General features: G+C 26.7%; 1 protein-coding gene across 10 annotated transcripts in view; it reads right to left on the bottom strand.

The window, feature by feature from the left end:
- LOC122498645 (KH domain-containing, RNA-binding, signal transduction-associated protein 2-like) overlaps positions 1 to 21,891 on the bottom strand; it is a 114,330-nt gene that overhangs the window by 70,115 nt on the left and 22,324 nt on the right. For 2 of the 10 annotated variants that reach the window (XM_043606482.1, XM_043606481.1), the window contains exons 1-3: positions 21,264 to 21,522; positions 10,561 to 10,889; positions 6,480 to 6,648 (exon numbers count right to left, since the gene is read on the bottom strand). The exons of 1 other annotated variant lie outside the window; for it this stretch is intronic. In XM_043606482.1, the coding sequence (XP_043462417.1) occupies positions 6,480 to 6,564 (85 nt within the window). In that variant the 5' untranslated portion in view covers positions 6,565 to 6,648; positions 10,561 to 10,889; positions 21,264 to 21,522. Of the gene's footprint in view, positions 1 to 6,479; positions 6,649 to 10,560; positions 10,890 to 15,090; positions 15,192 to 21,263; positions 21,523 to 21,891 lie in introns of those variants that run through there. 7 more of the 10 variants (XM_043606476.1, XM_043606478.1, XM_043606475.1 and 4 more) reach the window with 7 other exon arrangements.

Genomic DNA, 21,891 nt, shown 5'->3' with positions numbered 1-21,891 from the left:
ATGAACATAAAAAACACTGTGACGAAAATCCTTTTGTGTACAGAGAGTCTAATTTTCGAAGAAGATTTAAAATCAACATCTGGGCAGGTGTTGTTAGAGACCAAGTCATTGGTCGTATATGCTACCAAGAAATTAAGATGTAAGTGAAGATTTTAAAATTTCTAATTATTATGTACATCAGGGTTGCTATAAGTCAAGAAGGCTAGAGAAAATAAAATTAGTTAGTCAATTAAATACACTAAAAACTATAGTGAATCGCATTACAAGAAGGCATGGAATCCATCCATATCGATCATTATTATTGTAAGGTTTAGCAGCTGGAATTTTCTTTGAGAAGAAAATTTTGTAGGTGGATTCTTCATCATAAAGAAGTAGTCCTATACATTTTATGGACTGATAAGTGCACATTCACAAGAGAAGGTATTTTTAATGTGCACAATGGACATAAACAAGAATGGACTTGAATTCAAGGTTTTATTTTTAAAATAAATTTAAATTTATTCTGAAAATTGACAATTTTTAAGGTAATTAAGATTTCTGAAAATTTGATTACATATAATTGTACAAAATAAATAATTAAATAAATCTTAAATATTTGTACTGTTTACAAACGATTGAAAAACATAATTATTTAGTGCCAATCACAAAAAAATTGTTTCCCCTGACTTACGTAACTTGATCAACTCAAGTAATTAATGTAAGTTATATAACCAGAGTAAATTTCGTAACTATAATAACTTACGTAATTAATGTAACTTACGTATGTTACATAAACCGAGTAAATAACATAACTAAAGTTAATTACGTAAGAATTAACAACTTACGTAAGTTAATCTTATTACGTATCTTACGTAACTATAACAACTTACGTAAGATAATCTTATTACGTATCTTACGTGAGTTTCAGTAATTACGTAAGACATTCTAGTTACGTAACTTAAGTAAGTTCAATTTTTTACGTAAGTTAATTTAATTATGTTATTTACTCTCGTTACGGAACATACTTAAGTTCCATTAATTACGTAAGTTACTCTAGTTACGTTATTTACTCTGGTTACGTAAGTTACATTAATTACTTAAGTTGCTCGAGTTACGTAAATCAAGGGAAACAATTTTTCTGTGATTGACACTAAATAATTATATTTTTCAATCTTTTGTTTCGAGTCGACACAAAACTTAATTTAATCAGTTAATTCAGTTTCAAGTTGACACTAAAGTAATATTTAGATTTTAATTTAGTTTCAAGTCGACACGAAACTCAAATTATTTTGTTTGTTTAGTTTCGTGTCGACTCGATATTAAAGTCGCTTTGTTAATTTAGTTTCGTATCGACTCAGAAACTAAAACGAAACTAAACTTTTGAGACGGTCCCTGGTACTGACCCATTATTTATTAATTATATTATTTATTATATGTATACTACATCCCAAGAAAGTTAGAATTTATTTTAGGCTTTATAAGCAGCTATGAATTCTTCGTTTTCGTACTGAATTGTGATTCAAAGTGTCTCTGAGAGGCTGGCAATGCACCTTATTGCTATATAACTTTAGAAACTTCGAAAGAAAGTATTGATTGCAGATATTTAAAGTTTTCTCATCTTAAAGTTTCTTTATTGTAATAAGATTTTTGTCTTCAATTTTAAATTCTTTTTACACAAGTATTACAATATATATTAAAAAATATTAAAATGGTTTGTTTCTTGAGGATAGATTAAAATTTTCTGTATATGGGACGTTTAATTTGAAAACAACATATGATGTCCCATATTTTTCTCATATTATGAGAATTAATAGTGATTATGGTCTTAATAAAGTATACCAAGCATTGTGCATAACATTTTTGTGCAGGTAACACTGAACTTACAGAAGATTTATAAGAAAAAATGTCTGCGCATTGGCTCAACTGCTATCCACTCTGGAAACAGTTTAACCCTCCGCCCGACTCATGTTCCCTTGCTATATTTCTATGATTCATAAAATATTATGGACATAGACTTTTTCGGCTGGTTATTTTTGTGTAAATCGATAGCTACGTACAATTTATGAAGCAACCTCAAGCACAAGTTTCAAATTAGTCTATAAACTATTTAAAATAAAAATATAGAGCGTAGGGGTCTGCATGAACCCAGGTGTCGGACAGAGGGTTAGCTCCCTAACATAAACTCTTTATAACGTACATAGGTGGGAGTAACCATCATGGACCAGTTCAATTTTCTGAGAAATGCCTGGAAATGAAATTTCTCCTAACTTAATATGTAAATTAAGTTTGGGTAAACACACCACACAACACTAAAAGTTTCCTCAAACTTGAGTTCACCTTGCTAGCAAGATTAGAAATATTTAGTAGCAAAGCTGATATAAGCATGCATAATTGTTTAAACGTCCACATGTGAGGAAATACTTAACTCAAAATTTTAATGACAAAATCACACTATCATATTCAGACAATATTGAATGCAATGTTTGTCTGGTTATAAAACTTTCATCTAATAATAAATTTCTATAGGTCAATATTACCTGAACACTACAGTATAATTTTCACTTAAGTTTCTAACTTTTTTATTTAGTTAGTTTTTTTAAAACACCCCTAGACATGAACTCATCCCGTAATTAAATATCCAGAAAATATGCCTCAAATCGAAAATTTGTAGATTTGTTAGGGGTTGAAATAGACAGACTAGCAATCAGTGACCCAAAAGACTTTCGAAAAATGGTTGCTTTTGTGATTTTAGACCAATTTTGACAAAGAATACAAAAGCTTTTTATATAATCGATGTGATGTTTGCCTGTGATCGTATTACCCCTAATAAAAATGTTTTTATTGAAAAATGTGCTTAAAAGCCATAACTTCCGACATAATAAGAAGAATTGGTTGACTTTATCAGAAATGTTATTATGTGAATAACCTCTCAGATTGTTTATGTTTGCTTTCCTCCATTTAAAACTAAATCAACAAAAAAAGTTGAATATCGAGATTCATAAATCTTTACCATAAAGAATATTGAAATCTTATATTTATAATTTAGGGAAATCTGGATTTATTTAAAACTTGCATGATTTTAGAAAAATGTTATTTAAAATTCTTAAGGTTCTATATAATATATCATATAACTAAAAGAAATTAAATGTTATATGTGAATTTAGAAACATTTATAAACATAAGTGAAATAGATTTAAAAAAATCATAAATTAAGTTAACTGTAACATATTTAAGTTACTTTTTACTTCTAAATTTCTGAAATTTAAAAATCTGTTCAATCTTCATTCAATATTAGCATGGATATTTGTCAGCAGTTTACACCTTTTGTAAATACTGATTTGTAATTGAAATTCTTGAGAGAACCAAAACTTTGAGAAATATGAAAGTTTCTTGCAATCTCATTATTAATGCAAAGCTCTTGTCTCTCATTTTTGTCTTATTTTAAATTGCTGGTTCTTTGAAGAGAAGCATTATTTCGAGACACTTCAAGTCACTTTACGAGCTTCCTGTTCTTAATCTCAAACATCCACCAAGAGAGAAAATTTTGTTTTTAGCTACAGAAAGGTACTTATACAAATATAATATTAAGTATAATAATTTTAAATATATCGGTTTTAAATGACAGACATATATCTATTTTCTAAAGTTGAAAAAGTATAATTATGTTAGTACTTGAATCTTTTATAATACTTTATAAAAATATAAATGTTAAAATTTACAAATTTGTAAGAAAAAATAATTTAAAAATCAAAAAATTATCGGAGATACCTATAGCATTAAAAATAAGATGTAAAATTCTTACCTTGTTAATACAACTTAAATCGTCAAGTTAAAAAATTTTCTCCTTTATGACATTCTACTAATTATAATTCTAATTCTAAATTTAAAAAAAATTTACGACCGGAAGCAAATTCGTCACCTTTATTAAAATTACCAAACTGTAAACGTTTTTGATCCTATTGTCACTGTTGGTATATCAAAATAATCTTAGTTTAAAACCTTTCTCTTATAAAAACTTACGAACCTTCCATATATTAAGTTATTAATGATTGCCCGCAATTGAAACTATTGGAGATATATTTAAATGTATAGAAAATATATAGCAACAACTAAAGTAAAATTCAGTTAAACGGCAACTATGACTATTATTAAACCAACTATTATTTGAATGGTTTTAAAAAAATACTAGTGTACTTATGAACACTATTATCACACTCATTAGTATAATCAATAAAGCTATAAAAGATTTACTGAAAAGACAAAAAATTTGATCGTTATAAATAATGATGTTGTATCAAGAAAATTGTATTACAGTGATAAATTTAGAGATGTAGCTCTGCTTTTGTCCATTTCGATTTGAAATCGCATCGAAGATGGAAAATGGTCCTATAGAAGCTTGTGCAGGCTATTTACAAAGTTCCCTCCTGGGGTGGTGAAGTCTCCATAAGTCTCGAGAGCTGCGGAAAAAGAAAGCAATATTTTATTGGATTATTGCTTTCTACTTAGTTCTTGTTACTGAGAAATCCTTTACATTCTGAAGATATCTTTTTATTTTTTTCTTGGACAGTATTTTAAATTTTTCAAGAAAATGCAGGCTATAACTGTTGTATATTGTGCTGGTCAAAAATTAGAACTGATACTTGTTTAATATAAATTGAAATTAATTAATTTATAAAATACTCTAAATACAATTTTGTCTTACTTAAAATTACCGCTTTGATACTTGTTTTCAATTCGAGAAAATTTTTTGAATCAGTTCTCTCTTAAGGGTTCCTATACCCTTACCTTTTAATTCAAAGATTGTTTAAGCGACCATCTATAATGAGCTAGACCCTAGGTATATATTCAATACAATTTACAAGTGTTTTGCTCTGAATGCTACATTTGCACATTCTTACTCGTGTTATTTTAGGACCCAAATAACGACAAACTATCTGACAGATAAATTTTTTTATAATTTGTAATTACTTTAATTTCTTGAATAATAAAATTATATGAATTTTAATTAATATTAATTATTAAAAAAATTAATGTAATACAATTTAATATATAATTATAATAAATGAACTTCTATATATATAAATACGAATACATATGTAGACATAGAATTTTAAATTGTTTTCAATTTGTAGACACTTTGAAAACGCATTCACTAATAATTATTTTCCACAGGGAACTATAAATACTTTCATACAGAAAATAAAACAATAGTAAATTATTTTAATGTTTTTTGAATGATAATGCAATGCAGTGGAGGGATTACATTTAATATAGGTATAGGCAAGGAATTTTGAAAATAATTCAATATTGTACTCAAAATTTCAACTAACAATTTATTTATCAATACTTAACATAAATTCACGCATATCCCATTGCATGTAATCTCCCATAAAAGCAATTGAATTCATTAATTCCAATAAATTTATAAAATTATTTCAATCAATTGGGTTCCAATACATTTCATTGTCTTAATGAAAATAATTGTTTCGCATTTTGTACATGTTTCAAAGTTTACAATAGTAAACAGATGTTTATTTTATTTGATTGTAACGTATGTTTATTTTAGTGGTTGAAAATTTGTAATACCTAATATATTGTAACTAATTATTTATAAATTGACAATTATCCGCTTTGTAATAATTTTCTTTTTCAGACATTAATATAATAGAATATTAAAGATAATATATGTGTAGTAAATATATTATTAACTGAGAGATATTAAAATATTATGTATGACAGTGAATTTTATACATATTAATATAAATTTAATAAAATATAATTTATAAATATCTACATACTTTGTTATTACATTAAGATGATAAAGCTAGCAACGATCTGTTCTTCTAAAAAATCTAGACAGCTAGCCCGAGGTAGCCTAGATATAAGATCTTGATACACTTAGCGCCACATCATACCCTGTACACTGCATCTAGCCCAAATGTACATTTTCTTATACACATTCAGGATTTTCTATACGAGAAGTGTCTCTAAAACACTTCGCATTATGTACGTCAGGGACTTGTGTTCTTTTTCGGGTATCTAGAAATTTATCAAGTTTTATAAAACAGTGAATTCGATTTTATGCTTTGAATAGCTTTGTAAAGATGTTATAGAATTGCTAAATAATTTCTTTATATCATGTGCTAAATAACATGACATTTTGTATTCACTTTGCAAATTAAGTTTGCTGCAAAGTTGACAAACATAAAAATGCCTCTTATACAAGTTTCCCTCATAAAACTTGCCGAAAATTTGCATAGCAATCTTGCAACAAATTATTGTAGCATATTTGCCAAAAACTGTCCTTTTAATCTAAGTGCAACTCATGATGAATAATTTTACAAAATCCTGTAATTGTTTACGATGGCTGCTGTAAATAAAGTTAAGTTTCTAAAAAAAATAATGTTAAACTACTTGTTAATTTAAAGAAAAAACCAAAGCATTTTTTGACCCTGTATCGTTTATAAAAAAATTTGTTGAAAAAAAGTTTAGTAACTTACCGTGCTTTCCATAGTTGATATAGTGCGTATGATGTGAGTGCTGTGCTCCTACAATTTCATTATTTTCCTCCTCTTGGAGATCCATTTTCGCGTAGTTTTTCTTTTGAGCCACTTGGTCGTCCCTCTTCTAATTTTACGCAGTTGAATATATGCCGACAGTACACTTCTTCTGAAAAATAAAGAAGCTTTTTTTTCATCTTGACAGCTGCACTTAAAGCTTAACATATTTAGAAAACAAAGTTAATTGGCAAACCTACATCTGTTACAAAAATGTAAAATGAGTATTGCTGAATTTATTTAAACAATCTTTTTAATGTATGTGTATACATTACTAAATAGAAGGCAATCTATTGAGTACCTTACTAAATCCTCTTCTAATTTCGACACGGAATGAATTTTGTCAAAATATTCATTTTAATATGCACTGCCAATTAAACTGGAAGAATTTTTCACGTTAAATGAAAATTAAAATAAAGAATTAATGCTAAATTTCAGATGCTATGTTCACTTCAATCACTTTGGTTTGTAGGTGATCAAAATTAATAATAAGCTGGAGGGGTGATAAAAAGAGAAAAGAACGCAATAGGACCAGATGACCATGTAATGTCGTAAAAGTTCATTTATACTGCAACCAATGCATTGATAGATCTATCATGTTTAATGCACTTTTAGATCTGAGTCATAAAACAGAAATATTAACTTTCTAAATAAGTTATACACCAAAACGCATATATGCTGTCTTTCCGGTCTGACGGAATTTTTAAAAGTCGTGTCATTTCTGTCAAAATGTTTTTAGTCACAGGGTGGTCACTTTTTTGTAAAAAAAAATTCACGGTCATTTCCCGGTTCATTCCCGGTCATAAATTATTTTTCCCGGTCATAAATAATAACTCTGAAAATAAATTATTCCATGAAAGATTGAAAGAGTTTCCTGATTTTTAGACAAAACTTTGACTTTTTCCCAAACCATAAAAATATTTTAGTTTACTCTAAAAATAATTTTGAACTTAAATAGATTTTTTAAAATAAATATTTAATTATTATCCATTATTTTTTCATATAGGGGTCGTCCATAAATTACGTAAGACATTTTGGGGGGAGGGGTGGGCCTGCTAAATCTTACGAACCGTAGAAAAAATGGCGCTAATGTATGTAAAAAATCTTACAAAGGGGGGTGGGTGGTCAAATTTTCCAAAAAAGTGACATACGTAATTTATGGACGGCCCCATAGTAGGTATTCAAATTTCATAAAAATTCAAATTTCAAATCCTTTAAATTTGAATAATTTTTAAGAATTGCTACTGTAACTTATTAAAAATTATTTTTAAAATTTCAATTCAATTGTATTCTAGAAATAACTAAAATATTTCTAAAATCCACTTGTTTACAAGACAATTTCATGAAATTTTGAATAATTTGAAAATTTTTCAATTAAATATTACATATTTAAAAACATAACTAATTTGAAAAAATTTGAATAAAAATATTTTTAAAAACTAACTTATTCAGAATTTTTAATTAAAATCTTTTAAAATTCAACTTTTCTAAAACTTCAATTTGAAATTCTTTAAAATTCAATCTATAATAATATTAGTAATATTAATTTAACATTCTAAAATATAGAAAAATTTGCTTATGAATAATTGTAAAAAAACTAATTGACATTAATGAAAAATACGGTTTTTTAAAATTTATTTTCTAAGAAAAGAAATTTTATTTATTTTTATTTACTTTATTTATTATTCAAAAATTAATTTTTATAAGATTCGTAATCACTTTTGTTCTAATTAGTTCAAATTTTTAATAATTCTTATTTGTTTTGTTATAATATTATTGCAAAAAAATTTTTAAATTGATTTATTTTTCACTATTTTATAGGATGTGAAATTTTTTCTCTTTGAAATTTTTTTGACAAGTTTAATTAAAATTATATTTTGTTTAATTATTGTTAGAAATAGAAAGAATTTAAAATTAAATTTAATATTTTCTTTTTCTAAGTCTGCTACGTTGGACAACAAAATTCATAATTTTCTTATAAATTCTAGAAATTGAATATTTTTATAGTACTTTTGATAAAATCCCTGACAAAATAAATAGATTTTATAGAAGATTATTCAATCTTTTTTAATGAAATATAATTAATAAGTACTAAAATAAATATTTCTATTTTTTCTTACAAAATAATGTGTTTTTAAAAAAAAAATTCAAAATCCCGGTCAAGATCAAAATTTACTGTCATTTCCCGGTTTCCCGGTCCAGCGGCCACCCTGTTTTAGTTTATGATATATGAATGAACATTGGTCCGTCACGAACTAAGACTATTTGATAGAAATAACACGACTTTTCAAAATTATGTCAAACCGGAAGGACACCATATATGCATTTGGGTATACTTTACAAAATTTTTATTCTACTAACTGAGATCTCCAACCTAAAGATAAGTTTAATGTTAAAACCGTAAATATTAATAAATTAACTTTTTATGTGGCAAAAGTTATGAATACTTAACGCTTTAAGGTCGTATCGTATCTTCAAAAAGTATTAAAATATTAAAGTGACAAATGATATCTGGGAGTTTTTGGGGTCGCTGATTACGAATCTGATGTCAGATTTTCAAAATTACGAATCCAACATGACGGACCGACATTTTTGAATTTGATGAATTTTTATAAAACTTAGTTTCTATGGGTTTTCGGGATCGCTGATTACGAATATAACGCTAGATTTTTAAATATCAAAATGGCGATTCCAAAATGACAGACCAAACTTAAAAAATTTCATGGATTTTGATGAAACTTGATATCTAAGAGTTTTTGGGGTCGCTGATTACAAATCTGATGTTAGATTTTAAAAATTTTTAAATGATAAATTTTTATAAAACTTGGTATCTAGATGTATTTGGGGTCGTCGATTTCATGAATTTTTATGAAAGTTTGTATTGGATCCGCCATTTTGAATTTTGAAAATTTAAAACCAAATTCGTAATCAGCAGCTCCGACAACCCATGGGTACCAACTTTTTAAAAATCCATCCAATTAAAATATTTCAGTCCGCCACATTGGATCCACAATTTTGAGAGTAAAGTACTTGACTATTTAAGCAGCTTTTCCAAATTTTCACATATTTTCTATCGAAATAAAGCTTAAACATTAAACTTACGAGCAAAAATAACGTTCACATATAGTTTTCGGTTTCATAGTAGAATAATCAATATACTTAACCCATTAAATGGCAACTATTTTAGACGTCAAATCTTTGCTATGGCACTTAAAGGGTTAAAAATATTATAAATTTTCGCATAATATATATTAAAGGAGGCTAGGTACAATTGACCCGTCGTGCATTTAACACATTGGAATATCGCTAAAGATTGATCTTCTATAAATAATTAACAAACATTTATATTTTACAAAGTACACTTTTTTTTTTTTTATTTTATCAATAATGTTTTCTAAATATATACCTTTAAACATCCTGCTTTCAATGTTATTTCGAATAAAGTAAATAATCTTTTTTTAGGTAAATATTAATAATTTTTAAGTTTAACCAAATATAAAAGTAGTTTACGAAACAAATATTTCTGTCATTCCATTTTATTATTTTCGGCTTAATACATCAAAATCATATTGTTAATCCTCATTCATAATAATTGCTTCAAAATAGATACTTTTTTCACTAAAGCTTAAGTTATCAATGCTTTCGAAATTTAAAAAATAAAATTTTTTATTTACATTGACTCGAAGTGATCGTTTATTTTAACATTTTCCTAATTATTAATACGACCGATTGATAGTATCAATCTTATAATTGTTATTTTACTGATTAAATAATTAATAATTTATGTTTTTACTAACCTGTCTACATGAATTGAAAATTATTTTTTCTTGTTGTCAATTAAGTGCGATAAAAACTTTGTTTCAAAAAGAGAACAATGTTCCAATGTTAAAAAATTGTATCCTTGTTAGATTAAAAAATTTTTAAATAGATTTTACATTTATTCTGCATAATTAAGATAGTAAAACTCGTGAGTTAAATGTATTTTTTATATAAATCTTTATAAAATCATAAGAAAGGCTCTTACCTTTACCCAGCTATGCCTGCACCATACATTATTCCCTCAGCCTCTTGAAGAGCTTCATTCTTGTAATCTTTCGTTTCTAATATCCGTTTTGCGTTCTTTTGAATAGCTACTAGATAAACGTTGAGCTACCCGAGACGTTTATTGTATCACTTTTTAAGCGTTTTCTCGATTCGTCAATGTATATATAACACTCTAAATTTCTAACGTATTCAATGCACAAAACTGATATCTTTTAAAAATCGAATTATTTAGTAAGTAAATTCACACATTTAACGATAGTTTATTCCGTTTGAACGATTAATGGCATCAGTTGAATATAAAATTCCTTTCTATAAATGTAAAATTATATTTTGTTAATTGAAAATAAAATATTACAAAAAACAAGAAACTATAAAAAGAATTTAAAAGTGACTTTTAAATATTTTTTTAAAAAACTACTTATATCTTATAATCAGGGATCTTAAAAAATTAAAGGTGATTGGATCACGGACCCTTACGAAAAATTACCCTTACAAAGTATTAAAATTTGAATCGACGGGGATGAAGTCAATGGCCCAGTAGTAAACAGAAAAACAAAGCATAAGAATTGTCAAAGTAAATCAGAACAGATAAGAAATTAAGAGTATTTCGTTTCGTTAAGAAAGTGTATTCACTTGCTCCTATTAATATTTTTTATGTCTTCCTTTTTATTAATTGGTTTGACATTGGACTGACATTTTGCCACTAATTTTTCTGTCAAAATTTTTCGAGACCATTTTTAGCCACTAAAATTTATTAATTTAAGCAGAATTAGAACTTATCATAGGTCTGTCTCGTTTCGTGTCAAGTCTCTTGTAAGATCTTTCTTTCGTATCAGCGTGTGAGGATCTGTGGTTTTCGTGAAATAAGAATTTAAATGATTTTGCGCATGATTAATTGTCAGCGTACGTCGCATTCACAACCACCCTTTCCTATTTTCTTTCAGGTGCCGTTCCGTGGAGGATAAGGAAGAAGAGTTCTTCCGAAAATTGCAAAGGAAAAACAAGGCAACGACTTGATAATGAGTAAGCCTACTGGGGACAATCAGATGGTTCGACACTTACTTGCGGGTTTCCGAGAAGTCGTGACTCGATTTGACGAGTGTCATTATCGAGAGATATTAGAGTTTTATCAATTCATTTTATAGTTTGTTAATTTGAATTTAATTAAATAAATAGTTGTTTTTGTTAGACGTGTGTTTTAATGTATTTGCGTTCATTGAGGGCCGGAGGAGAGTACCAGAGAGTAGAGAAATATTGGTTGCGTCTCAACGGTCAAGTTCGAAAAGTTCGTTTGGTTGTTCGTTGTTCAGAGGACCGTTTTGCATCACGGCATCAGATTGACAGAATTCCCCAATGAGATTGTGTGGATTTTGAGAAAAGCGGTAGTTGCGAGTAGCAGAGTACTTCTTGGATGGGATTCGATGCAAATGTTTCGAATTGAATATTTAAATGTATTAATGTGATTCATCAGTAATCTCTACGTCACACAATATATGGTTCATAAATTATTACTTTTTGTTGGAGTAGTATGTATATTGCAGTTTTTTAGTAAAAGAGCTAAATCTATGGTTGCATTCTATCTATAAATATAATCATTTTTATTTTTGTTTGTGTGACTCTATTTAGCATATCACATACATTGTATGCAATGTTTTAAAAAAATCAGCGTCTGACGATGCTTCCTTGCAAGGAGGCGAAAAATTGTCCTACTTATGTCTATCCTCATGTACATTGTAGTAAAAAATATAGTGAAAATAATTATAATTTATCTTTATAAGGTTTTCAGCGAAAAACTCGAAATTTTATATAAATTCTTAAAAACATGTTTACTTTCCCTTCTAAACATTACTATTTTTGACCTAATGATTAGCAAATTTGCATTATGATATATTTTTAAGAATATGTAAAAAATTGTAATTTACTTTTATAAAAATAAGCATTAATTGCTAATAATAATAAAAATTAATTGTAATAATTAATTTTAATAATAATAAATATTAATTGTCATTAAAAAAAACAAGGTAGAAGGATTATAATTTTTCGGTGCTGTTCTTTCGGTTTTAATGCCCTGCAGTTGTTATTCGTTCAAGTATTTTATTCCTCGCAGTGCATATTTGCTATTCACTAATTCTTTTAAAAACTGTAGCTTTAAGCAAGTTTGATATTAATAAAATATTCACAACCCCTCATAACTGTTTACGTGCCATTTGAACGACCCTTATGCAATATTATATTATCGCTTCTCTCTTAATACATCACCCACGTGACACTTTCTCTAAAGTATACCCTAGTTGCAAACGAGATAAGTAGATACCTACAGTAAATGCATTGTTGTGTACTGTTAACTAACAAGTATAATACTTATACTTATTCTTCTGGAAAGTGTAGGTTTAACCATGTTTAAAATTTGGGTCGAAATATTTCTCTTAATTAATTATTCGCCAACTTAAAATTTCTATTAAATAAAAATTCGTCGTCTTGGGAAGTCAAGAAATATGGATTCGTGAAAATTCTATCCAATAAAAATTGGGTTTAAAATCAAGATTCAAATCAATGATTTTTATGAGATATTTACACACTTCAATATTGCATCCAATAAAAAATAGTTTTACATTTTCTAAATGCAAAAATTTTAAAAAGTAAGAAGTAAAGAATGATTAAAAAGTATGATATTTCATAGAAATGATAATAATAATTGTAAACAGTGCAATTGGTGTAAGCAGAAGTTTTCAGTCGAGGTCTATATTTTTATTCGTAGACGTCCGCATGAAAAGGGTTCATTTTGGCACAATTGACAATTTGGCTAAATAGGCGAATTCCTTGCAAAATTTGGAAAAATTTTAGAGATCTTTGTCACTTTAGGTGTAAAAATTGCTGATTTATAGAATTACGTAAAAACTGAATATATAAAAATTTTAAATGGCGAATGTTTTTAAAATTGTCTAAATTTCTATGAATCATATTACTTGTGGGTATATTCAGGGTCGGTGATTTTTAATCTCAGGTCGGTTTTCAAAAATTCAAAATTTATTGGTTATGACTTCTATTCAATTACTTAAGTTTAATAAATGATTCAGTAGCCTTAACTAATGAATAAATAGTTTTCCACTACCAATCGATAGTTTTTGATTAATTTAGTAAGATCGCTTACTAATTAATTCAATAAACGAATTGACCCTATAATTTCTACATGATATACGTTTTTAATAAAAGTTTCTCGAATGTAAAAAGCACTTCCTCTTTCATGAGTACAAAATTTTATACGCTGTTGCTGCAAACCTTGTGTTTTCACTACCGCGGACTTTAGGTCACTACTGTGGTATCAGTAATTAACTGTTTCTAAAATAATAATAAAGTTGAAATTATCCATCATGTTTCTAAAATATCTTTGTGAATCTTAGCTTTGAAGTAGAATCACTTTTATCAATGATTCTGCTAATAAATAGAAGTGGACTACTGTTAATGCCAATCTATTGTTTAAAGGTTTAAAGGAAAACTAGAACCATAAAATTCACAGTTTGTGAATAAACACCCATATATTCATACAATAATTGAAATATAATTTTTCCAGGATCCCAATGAGCACACTTGTTCAAAACAAGTCCTAAGGATATCTTGTTGCGGACTTCTTTTGGACTCTGACAAATAAAAACGTCCTAAAAATGTTCCATGTCTTAGCCATTGAATGCCTTTAAGATGTCTGAAGGACGCCTTTTTGTTCCAGACTTAGAAAAATTTTCATAAATTGAAATATTATTTTCTAAGTTCAACATAGACTTAGGAATGATACTAAAGATAAATGTTATTGGGATTTTTGTAAGTTAAATTTATTTCATTGACAAGTGAAATCATAAACTTTGTAAAGGTTCATATTTGTCTTGAACGGCTGAGATGCTTAAGGCGCAATGCTTCAAGCTCAAAGCATCTGAGTTCGATCCCAGCTTCGTAGAAATTTTTTCATTATTTCTGTATAATTTATAAATATAAAATTAATAACTTAACTTTAATACAATATTACTGTATTTTAACTCAAAATATTTTGAAAGAAATGTCTATTTAATATCTAAAGGGATGTGAAAAAGACGTCCCTTTTATGTCTTTTCGTCCAAAAGTTATCTTTTAGACGTAGTTTAGACGCTCTTCCAGATGACTTTTGATCATCTTTTGGACCAAAAATAGGATGTCTTATAGATATAATATAGTTATCTTTATTATGTCTCAGAGACATTACCATCATAATAAAAATTCATTTAATGCTTAGTTGATAAAATATTTGATAGTTGACTATCACAATAATTTTTACGATTAAATTTTGTGCCCATTAGTTGAAAACAACTATAAATTAGGAGTAAATATAACATTTAATCACTCTGCCTCATTGTATTGATTAAAATCTTATTTAATTAGCAAAATTTCATATTTTTTTCAAGAACACCATTTTTAAAGTCGATTATTTTGAATCTTCAAAAACCTTTCACTGGAAGTAGATATAGATGTTACTAGTCCATACCTGTTCTTCAATATCCAATTGGAATTGCGTGCAAAGACGTGCGGAATTTGAAATAATAGTTTCCTTCTTGAATAAGCTTGTTTTTCCGGAATAAGTGTAACCTTTCGAATTTAAAGTTGCTTTAAGCGTTTGCATTCATTTCTTTTCTTTCCATTCATATTGTTTTGTACGAATTTACATATATAGGTAATCATTTTGAATTTTGAAATTTTGTCTTCGGATTCATAGTCAGCGACCATAAAAGTCCCTACATTCTAAAGTTTATGATAAATAATCAATGTTTTTTATAAAATGACAACCATATTGAAATTAACATTTTGAAATTTAAAATTTTTATTTCAGATTCATAATTAGTGACCCCAAAAACCCTCAGACACAAAGTTTCATAAAAATTGGACAATGAAATTAGTAATTTCTTACTGCCAATTATTATTATTTAATTATTAATTGTTTGTGCCAATTATAACATTCTTGGTAATTTAGTAATACAGTAAATTTTCTATAACTTTTCACTTAGAACAATTTTTTTTTTATTTTTACAAAATATTTTTATATTAACAATTAGTTTTTAAGTTATTTTGTACTTTTATAATTTTATATTATATATCATATATTACTACACGCATGTATATATTTTCGCAAGATTGCTGCAAATTATAAAAAAAAATTTCAAATTAAAAAAATTAATTTTAGTTTTTTATTTTATCAATTTGAAGATCTTTCTGACGTACACTATTATTAATTATTCTTTCCTTGTTTCATTTTGGAACTCAACATTGATGAGAAATTTTTGAAAATAAATTCGAGGGGACTGGGATTTGAACCCAAGTTCGACAGACACTAACCAAAGACCCTAACCGACAAGCTAAACAACCATTTATCAAAAGAAAATCTTGTCTTTAACCTGAAACTAATTTTATGGGTTGAAAAACGGCGGACAATTTTAAAATTTCTTGAATTGGAAATTTTGTGTCTGCTATTAAATTTGTTAATTGTTTAATAACAACTGATTACTTAAATTAATTTTCTATATTTTCGTAGATCTTTGTCATTAAAAAATATTTTCAATTCTTATTTGGTGAACTTATGCATTTCTAATTAAAATATTCGAAAAATAAAATTAGTTACTTTTTTAAAACTGCTTTTTTTATTGCAGACTTGAAGACAATAAGACATAGTTTTTAGTCGTTACTAGACTAATGTTAAAAATTTTAAATGACATGATTTTTAGTTTTTATTAAAAAAAAGTTAATTTCTATTTCCATTAGAAAAATAGACACTTCGAAACTTAAGTTTTATTTTGCTTAGTAATTTATTAATAATTGTTTAAAAAAATTCAATTATAGGCGTATAGTAATGAACACTACATAATAATTATTTGAGAAGAATTTATAACGCCCATTATTATTGTCTTAATCAAGTTTTAAAAGTAAATGTACATAACAAATAAAATTCGATTTATTATAAATTTAAAAATTTATTAATTCAATAAAAGAATCATTTAAATTCTCGAACGTTAAAGAACACATTGATAATTGCCTTTTTTGGATTTTGATCAAACAAACTATTGAAATTTTCGATTAAATAAATAGTCACTTTTTACCTTTTGAAAAAAATAAACATTCCAACTTTTAGTTTTTCGAACAAGTACGCAGTTTGATTTAATGAATTTTACAAAAGGTATCGTTTTGACATTTAGCGTCTACTTGCACACATAGCAATCGACAAACTACTATTTTTAATTGCAGGAAAATTTCAAATGTAAAAAAAAAATTTTAACTTTAATAATAATAAAAGTTTTATCATATTTCCATGTAATAGGAGAGTAAGAATATTTTTTATGCTACATTTGGAATTGAACACAATTTTTTATATTATTTTTGCCAAAAAATAAACAGTAAATTGTTTATGAAAAATAAAGTTTACATCCAATTAAAAAATCCATATGTACTTTCAAAGCTTATAGTATACAGATTATAAAATTTCTTTGTTTTTTGTTCCAGGACTTAAACTTTTCAAAAAACTATTCCGGTCGTAAAAAAATAGTCGATTTTGAATATGAAATTTATTAACGCCATTTTGTTATAAAATTTTTAATAAAAATTTTTTTTCTACACTTCAATATGTATTAAACAAACCCTCTAAAAAGAAATTCTTTTTTCATTTTCTCAAAACAAATCATAAAAGATATAGGTCTATAATTCTGCTTCTATACTCTGTCCAACGAGAGAATACCCTCGGTCGCGCAGTTTTTTTTGCTTTTGGGGCGTTGAAAAAATTGAAAATGGCATCTCACTATTTTTTTTCGCTAGAAAATAGCCAATGACAATCTTCTCAATCTCAGACTTTCCCGTTCGAACTCGGGCCCACACGACCCAAAGGGTAATTTATGACCTTCATACCTGAATGGGACTTTCAAATGGTAATGATTTTATATAAAGTACAAAATTTATCAATTTTGATCTTACAAAATTTTCAATGTTATTTTTAAAATCCTCATTTTTTTCTGATTCCAACAGTATGTTGTTTGTCTCTGATATTTTAAAATTAAATTAATTGATTTTACTGATTTATTTTATTTTAACAAAATTACACAGGCCAACAAAATTTTGTGGCTCAACCAATGGAAGCCGATTCTTATAGGATTTTGTCCGTAGAATCCGAATTTGACCTTGAAAATATTGGATTGGCTCTAGTTTTCAAGCAATTTACGTTTTAATACGCAAAATACGCATTTTTGGCATTTTTTGAATAAATGTTAAACCATACACCGAAACAGTAAATGTTTCCGCATAGGACCAAATTGAAGCTTAAATACTGCTCTTTAATATCCAAAAACAAAAAATTTAATTTATATACAAATTTAACCTTTAATGTTTAATGGAACATACGCTGTTTCATAAACGTATTGAAAATAACATTACTTTCGACCAGGTAAGGCAATTTAAGTAAAAATTAGTCTCCCAGGGACTTTTTGTGGTCGCTGCTTACAAATCTGTATTCAGATTTTAATATTCAAAATGGCGGATTCAATATGGCGAATTTCTTTTTTAATTTTACATTTTTATCATAAAGGTGTAAAATATTTTTTAAAATTGGTCCGCCATTTTTATTTTTATATTTCATAGCAGATTTATAAACAGCGACCACAAAAAGTCCCCGGGAGACTAATTTTTACTTAAATTTACTTACCTGGTCAAAAGTAATGTTATTTTTATTACGTTTATGGAACAGCGTATGTCTAATTGGACATTAAAGGTTAAATTTGTATATAAATTAAATTTTTTGTTTTTGGATATTAAAAAGCAGTATTTAAGCTTTAATTTGGTCCTACGCGGAAAAACTTACTGTTTTGGTGTATGGTTTTACATCCATTCAAAAAATGCAAAAAATGCGTATTTGGCGTATTGAAACGTAAGTTGATTGAAAACTAAAGCCAATCCAATATTTTCAAGGTCAAATTCGGATTCTACGGACAAAATCCTATAAGAATCGGCTATAACATTTTAGTCAACATGCAATTAATAAAATTTTGTCTGCCTGTGTTATTAATGTAGGTTACATTATTTTTTTTTTACTAAAAATTAGTTATTTTTTTACTGAAAATCAGTTATTTTTAATTGATTCAGAAGCAAAAAGTCAGTCACTGATTGTCAGTTAAAACCACGATTTTTAACTGATTCAAATTAAGAGAGACTACTTTCAAGGTTAACATGTAATGGAAGGCGGAAATTTGCAAAAAACTGATTTAGGTACTTTATTACCCCAAAATGAAGGATTTAAGGAAAAAATTGCGATCCTGAGATAAAATGTCAAAAAATGCTAACTTTACTTTAAAAAGAAGTGCATGACTTTACTTTCATTTATATCAAAATAATTACATATCATTAAAATCGTGAGAATTTGCAGATTCCGAATATATTATTCAAAACAAAATATCTATAATATTAACAAATTTCTAATTTTTTATTACACTGTAACGTGCTGTTTATTAGAACCTCCATAAACTTAGACCTGTGAACGCTCGACCTGAAAGGGGACCGAAGGAGACAATTTAAACCATATGTTCTAGCCAAAGTTTTTTTTCAAAAAAGGCGGCCCTATTTTGAAAGCCACGCCAACTCTATCACTTTTATGATATCTGCGCGAAATTGACGAAAACTCGTCATTTTACGAGGGTATTCTCTCGTTGGACAGAGTATAGAGTGGTGTTACTCCTTAAATATTTGAAATTTTCGAATAAAATATTTAATTGAGTTTTTTAACCAAAAACATATTTTAAAATTTTCATAAGTACAAAATATTACTAGACAATTGAAAATTAAACTTACTTTCAACTTTATTTGGAATTATTACTCAAATATTTGTACGAAAGGGGATAGTCCCGTTTACTACTTAAATAAATAAATAAATATTTTAATTAAAAAAATTTCTACCTTTCATTTTTTAAAAGTTTTTATACCTATTTCTTGAACATTAGAAAAAAGAATTAAAAAGGAATTATTTCATTCTTTTATTAGATAGATTTTATTAAAGTTTCACTTTAAATCCATATTCAAACGTTATTTTTATCATTGTAATCATTTTCACCACATTTGGATTGGTAGACACTTTTCACAATAATAGATTGTATTTTCCTATGAACATATTTCCCTAAAAAATAAAAATAAAGAAATGAAACAATGTTAATAAATGTAGATAAAAATTGGTAAAAATAATATTAAAATAAAAAATTATAAGCATTATGTGAAAAAAAATTCTTTGCAATTAATATAATACTCATGTTTTACAATTTGGAAAATAATGTAGAATATGATTCCCTACTGATTTTCTTAATATTTTAATTTCCGAAAATGTATATTTCTAATACATTTTTCCTAATAATAAATTTCTTCATCTACTAATTTTTCCAAGTTTCTTGATAATTTAAAATATTTCATATACAAATAAATGTTTTAATATTGAAGACACAAATGTATTTTTATTTTGTACTTTGACAGAAATTGGTTTAAATTCAAAGTACAGTATGTCCGAGAGTTTCGAAGGATTGAAGAATGCAGTTTTCTGTTTTATAAATAGTGTACTTTTAATTAATAACTTTTTACTTCAATGAGAAATAAGTACTTTAAAATTTAAAAGAGTACAATGTTAATTGAACTAAAAATTATATATGGATACAAATTTTATAGAATGAAGAGTATTGCAAATTGAATGTCACAATAAAATAAATTCATTGCATTCCGAAATATTATTCAGAAAAATAAAATTTAGAAAAAAATAATCAGAAAAAGGTTTAAAAAAAATGTTAAAAAATTACTCTTAGGGAGATACGATCAATTTTAATTATATATTTACTTTAAATTTCGATACCAAATAAAACCAAATTAAAATGGTTATGAATAACAAATGATTTATTTACTATATAACAATGAAGTTTCTTGATTCGATTTCGGAAGTAATGTCTTATATATTCATTGAAATGTGTAACCTTACCTATATTTGTTAGTCCTCCTTATTAATTTAACAATGTAATTTTTTATATTGATTTTTTTATTTTTTATTCCCCGATAGATTTTTTAACATAAAAAATAAATTTTAGCCTATTTGATTCTCCGTTGTCACTGTTAGTGAACCATCGCAATTTTAATAAATTCTTCTTTAATCTCGAACTTATTTATTTAATTTAAATGCCCTTTCGTGCATAAGCGCTGTGACTTAATAATTTAAAAAAATTTTAACCAAAACGGTTTTATTTTAATATCAAGTTACGGAAATTTTAGATAAATCTATCCAAAAAGAAGAAAATCAAGCTCTTCTAATACATATTATTTGATTCATAATTTTCTCTTACATTCGGCCTATAATTATTAAATTCATACAAACTTTAACATCTGAATTTTAATCGATGAAATAATAAAATTTATACGCGAAATTAATATATAGGGTCAGTAAGCAAACATATTAATAATAGAAGAATAAGAAAACTTCAATTAGGACCACGGATTACTTAAAATCATAAAAGTTTTAAATTCTGATTATTAAAAATATTTCAAAATTGTTTTAATTAATAAATCAAGTTTTTTGAATTTTAAAGCAAACATTGAAAAAAAATAAAAACATAAAATATATCGAAAATGTTTAAAATTAATAAACTAGTGATCACATTTTCATACAGGTATTTTTTATCGCTTTTCTGAAGCATGGAGAAGAAAACACGTGCTTCAAACACTTTAATAACTGAGTGTATAATCGCTGTCTATTTGTAAACTGATTATTGTTTATTGATTAATGTCTATTGTTTTTTCTATCAAACACGAAATTTTCTTGCTCACCGGGTGAGTAAAGTAATTTTTGTATTGTCATACGAAAACTTCATCGTTAACGCGACACAACCAATTGCAACGAGTGTGCGGGTCAAACTGAAGCGTCGCGACGCTCGGGGTCTATCGGTCGAATAAACGGCGCCACCGTCGGTTGTCTCTTAACTATTATAGCACAAACTGCATTAAATCCGTGTACACGCATGTGTCTCGTTTAATTTGCAGGTAGATACCCGTGTGTTGCAGATTAAGTGCCGCTGTAGTAATAGGTAAAGGGAGTGTCATGTAAATTGACAATAAAAAAGTTTGTATTGAAAAAAAATTATATAATGATACTTTTAAATTATGTAAACATTGGAATTTTAAATACATTAATTACAGTACTTTTAAATAAGGAAATCTTTCCAATAATGAATGAAATTGAATTGTAATTGGATTTGTAGTTCAAAAATTATAATAAATCACATAGGAAGTTTAAAAA

This window comes from Leptopilina heterotoma, unplaced genomic scaffold, assembly GCF_015476425.1.
Source record: "Leptopilina heterotoma isolate Lh14 unplaced genomic scaffold, ASM1547642v1 Lhet_156, whole genome shotgun sequence".
In the NCBI taxonomy this organism is placed as follows: domain Eukaryota; kingdom Metazoa; phylum Arthropoda; class Insecta; order Hymenoptera; family Figitidae; genus Leptopilina; species Leptopilina heterotoma.
This window is presented reverse-complemented; position numbering and strand designations above follow the sequence as displayed.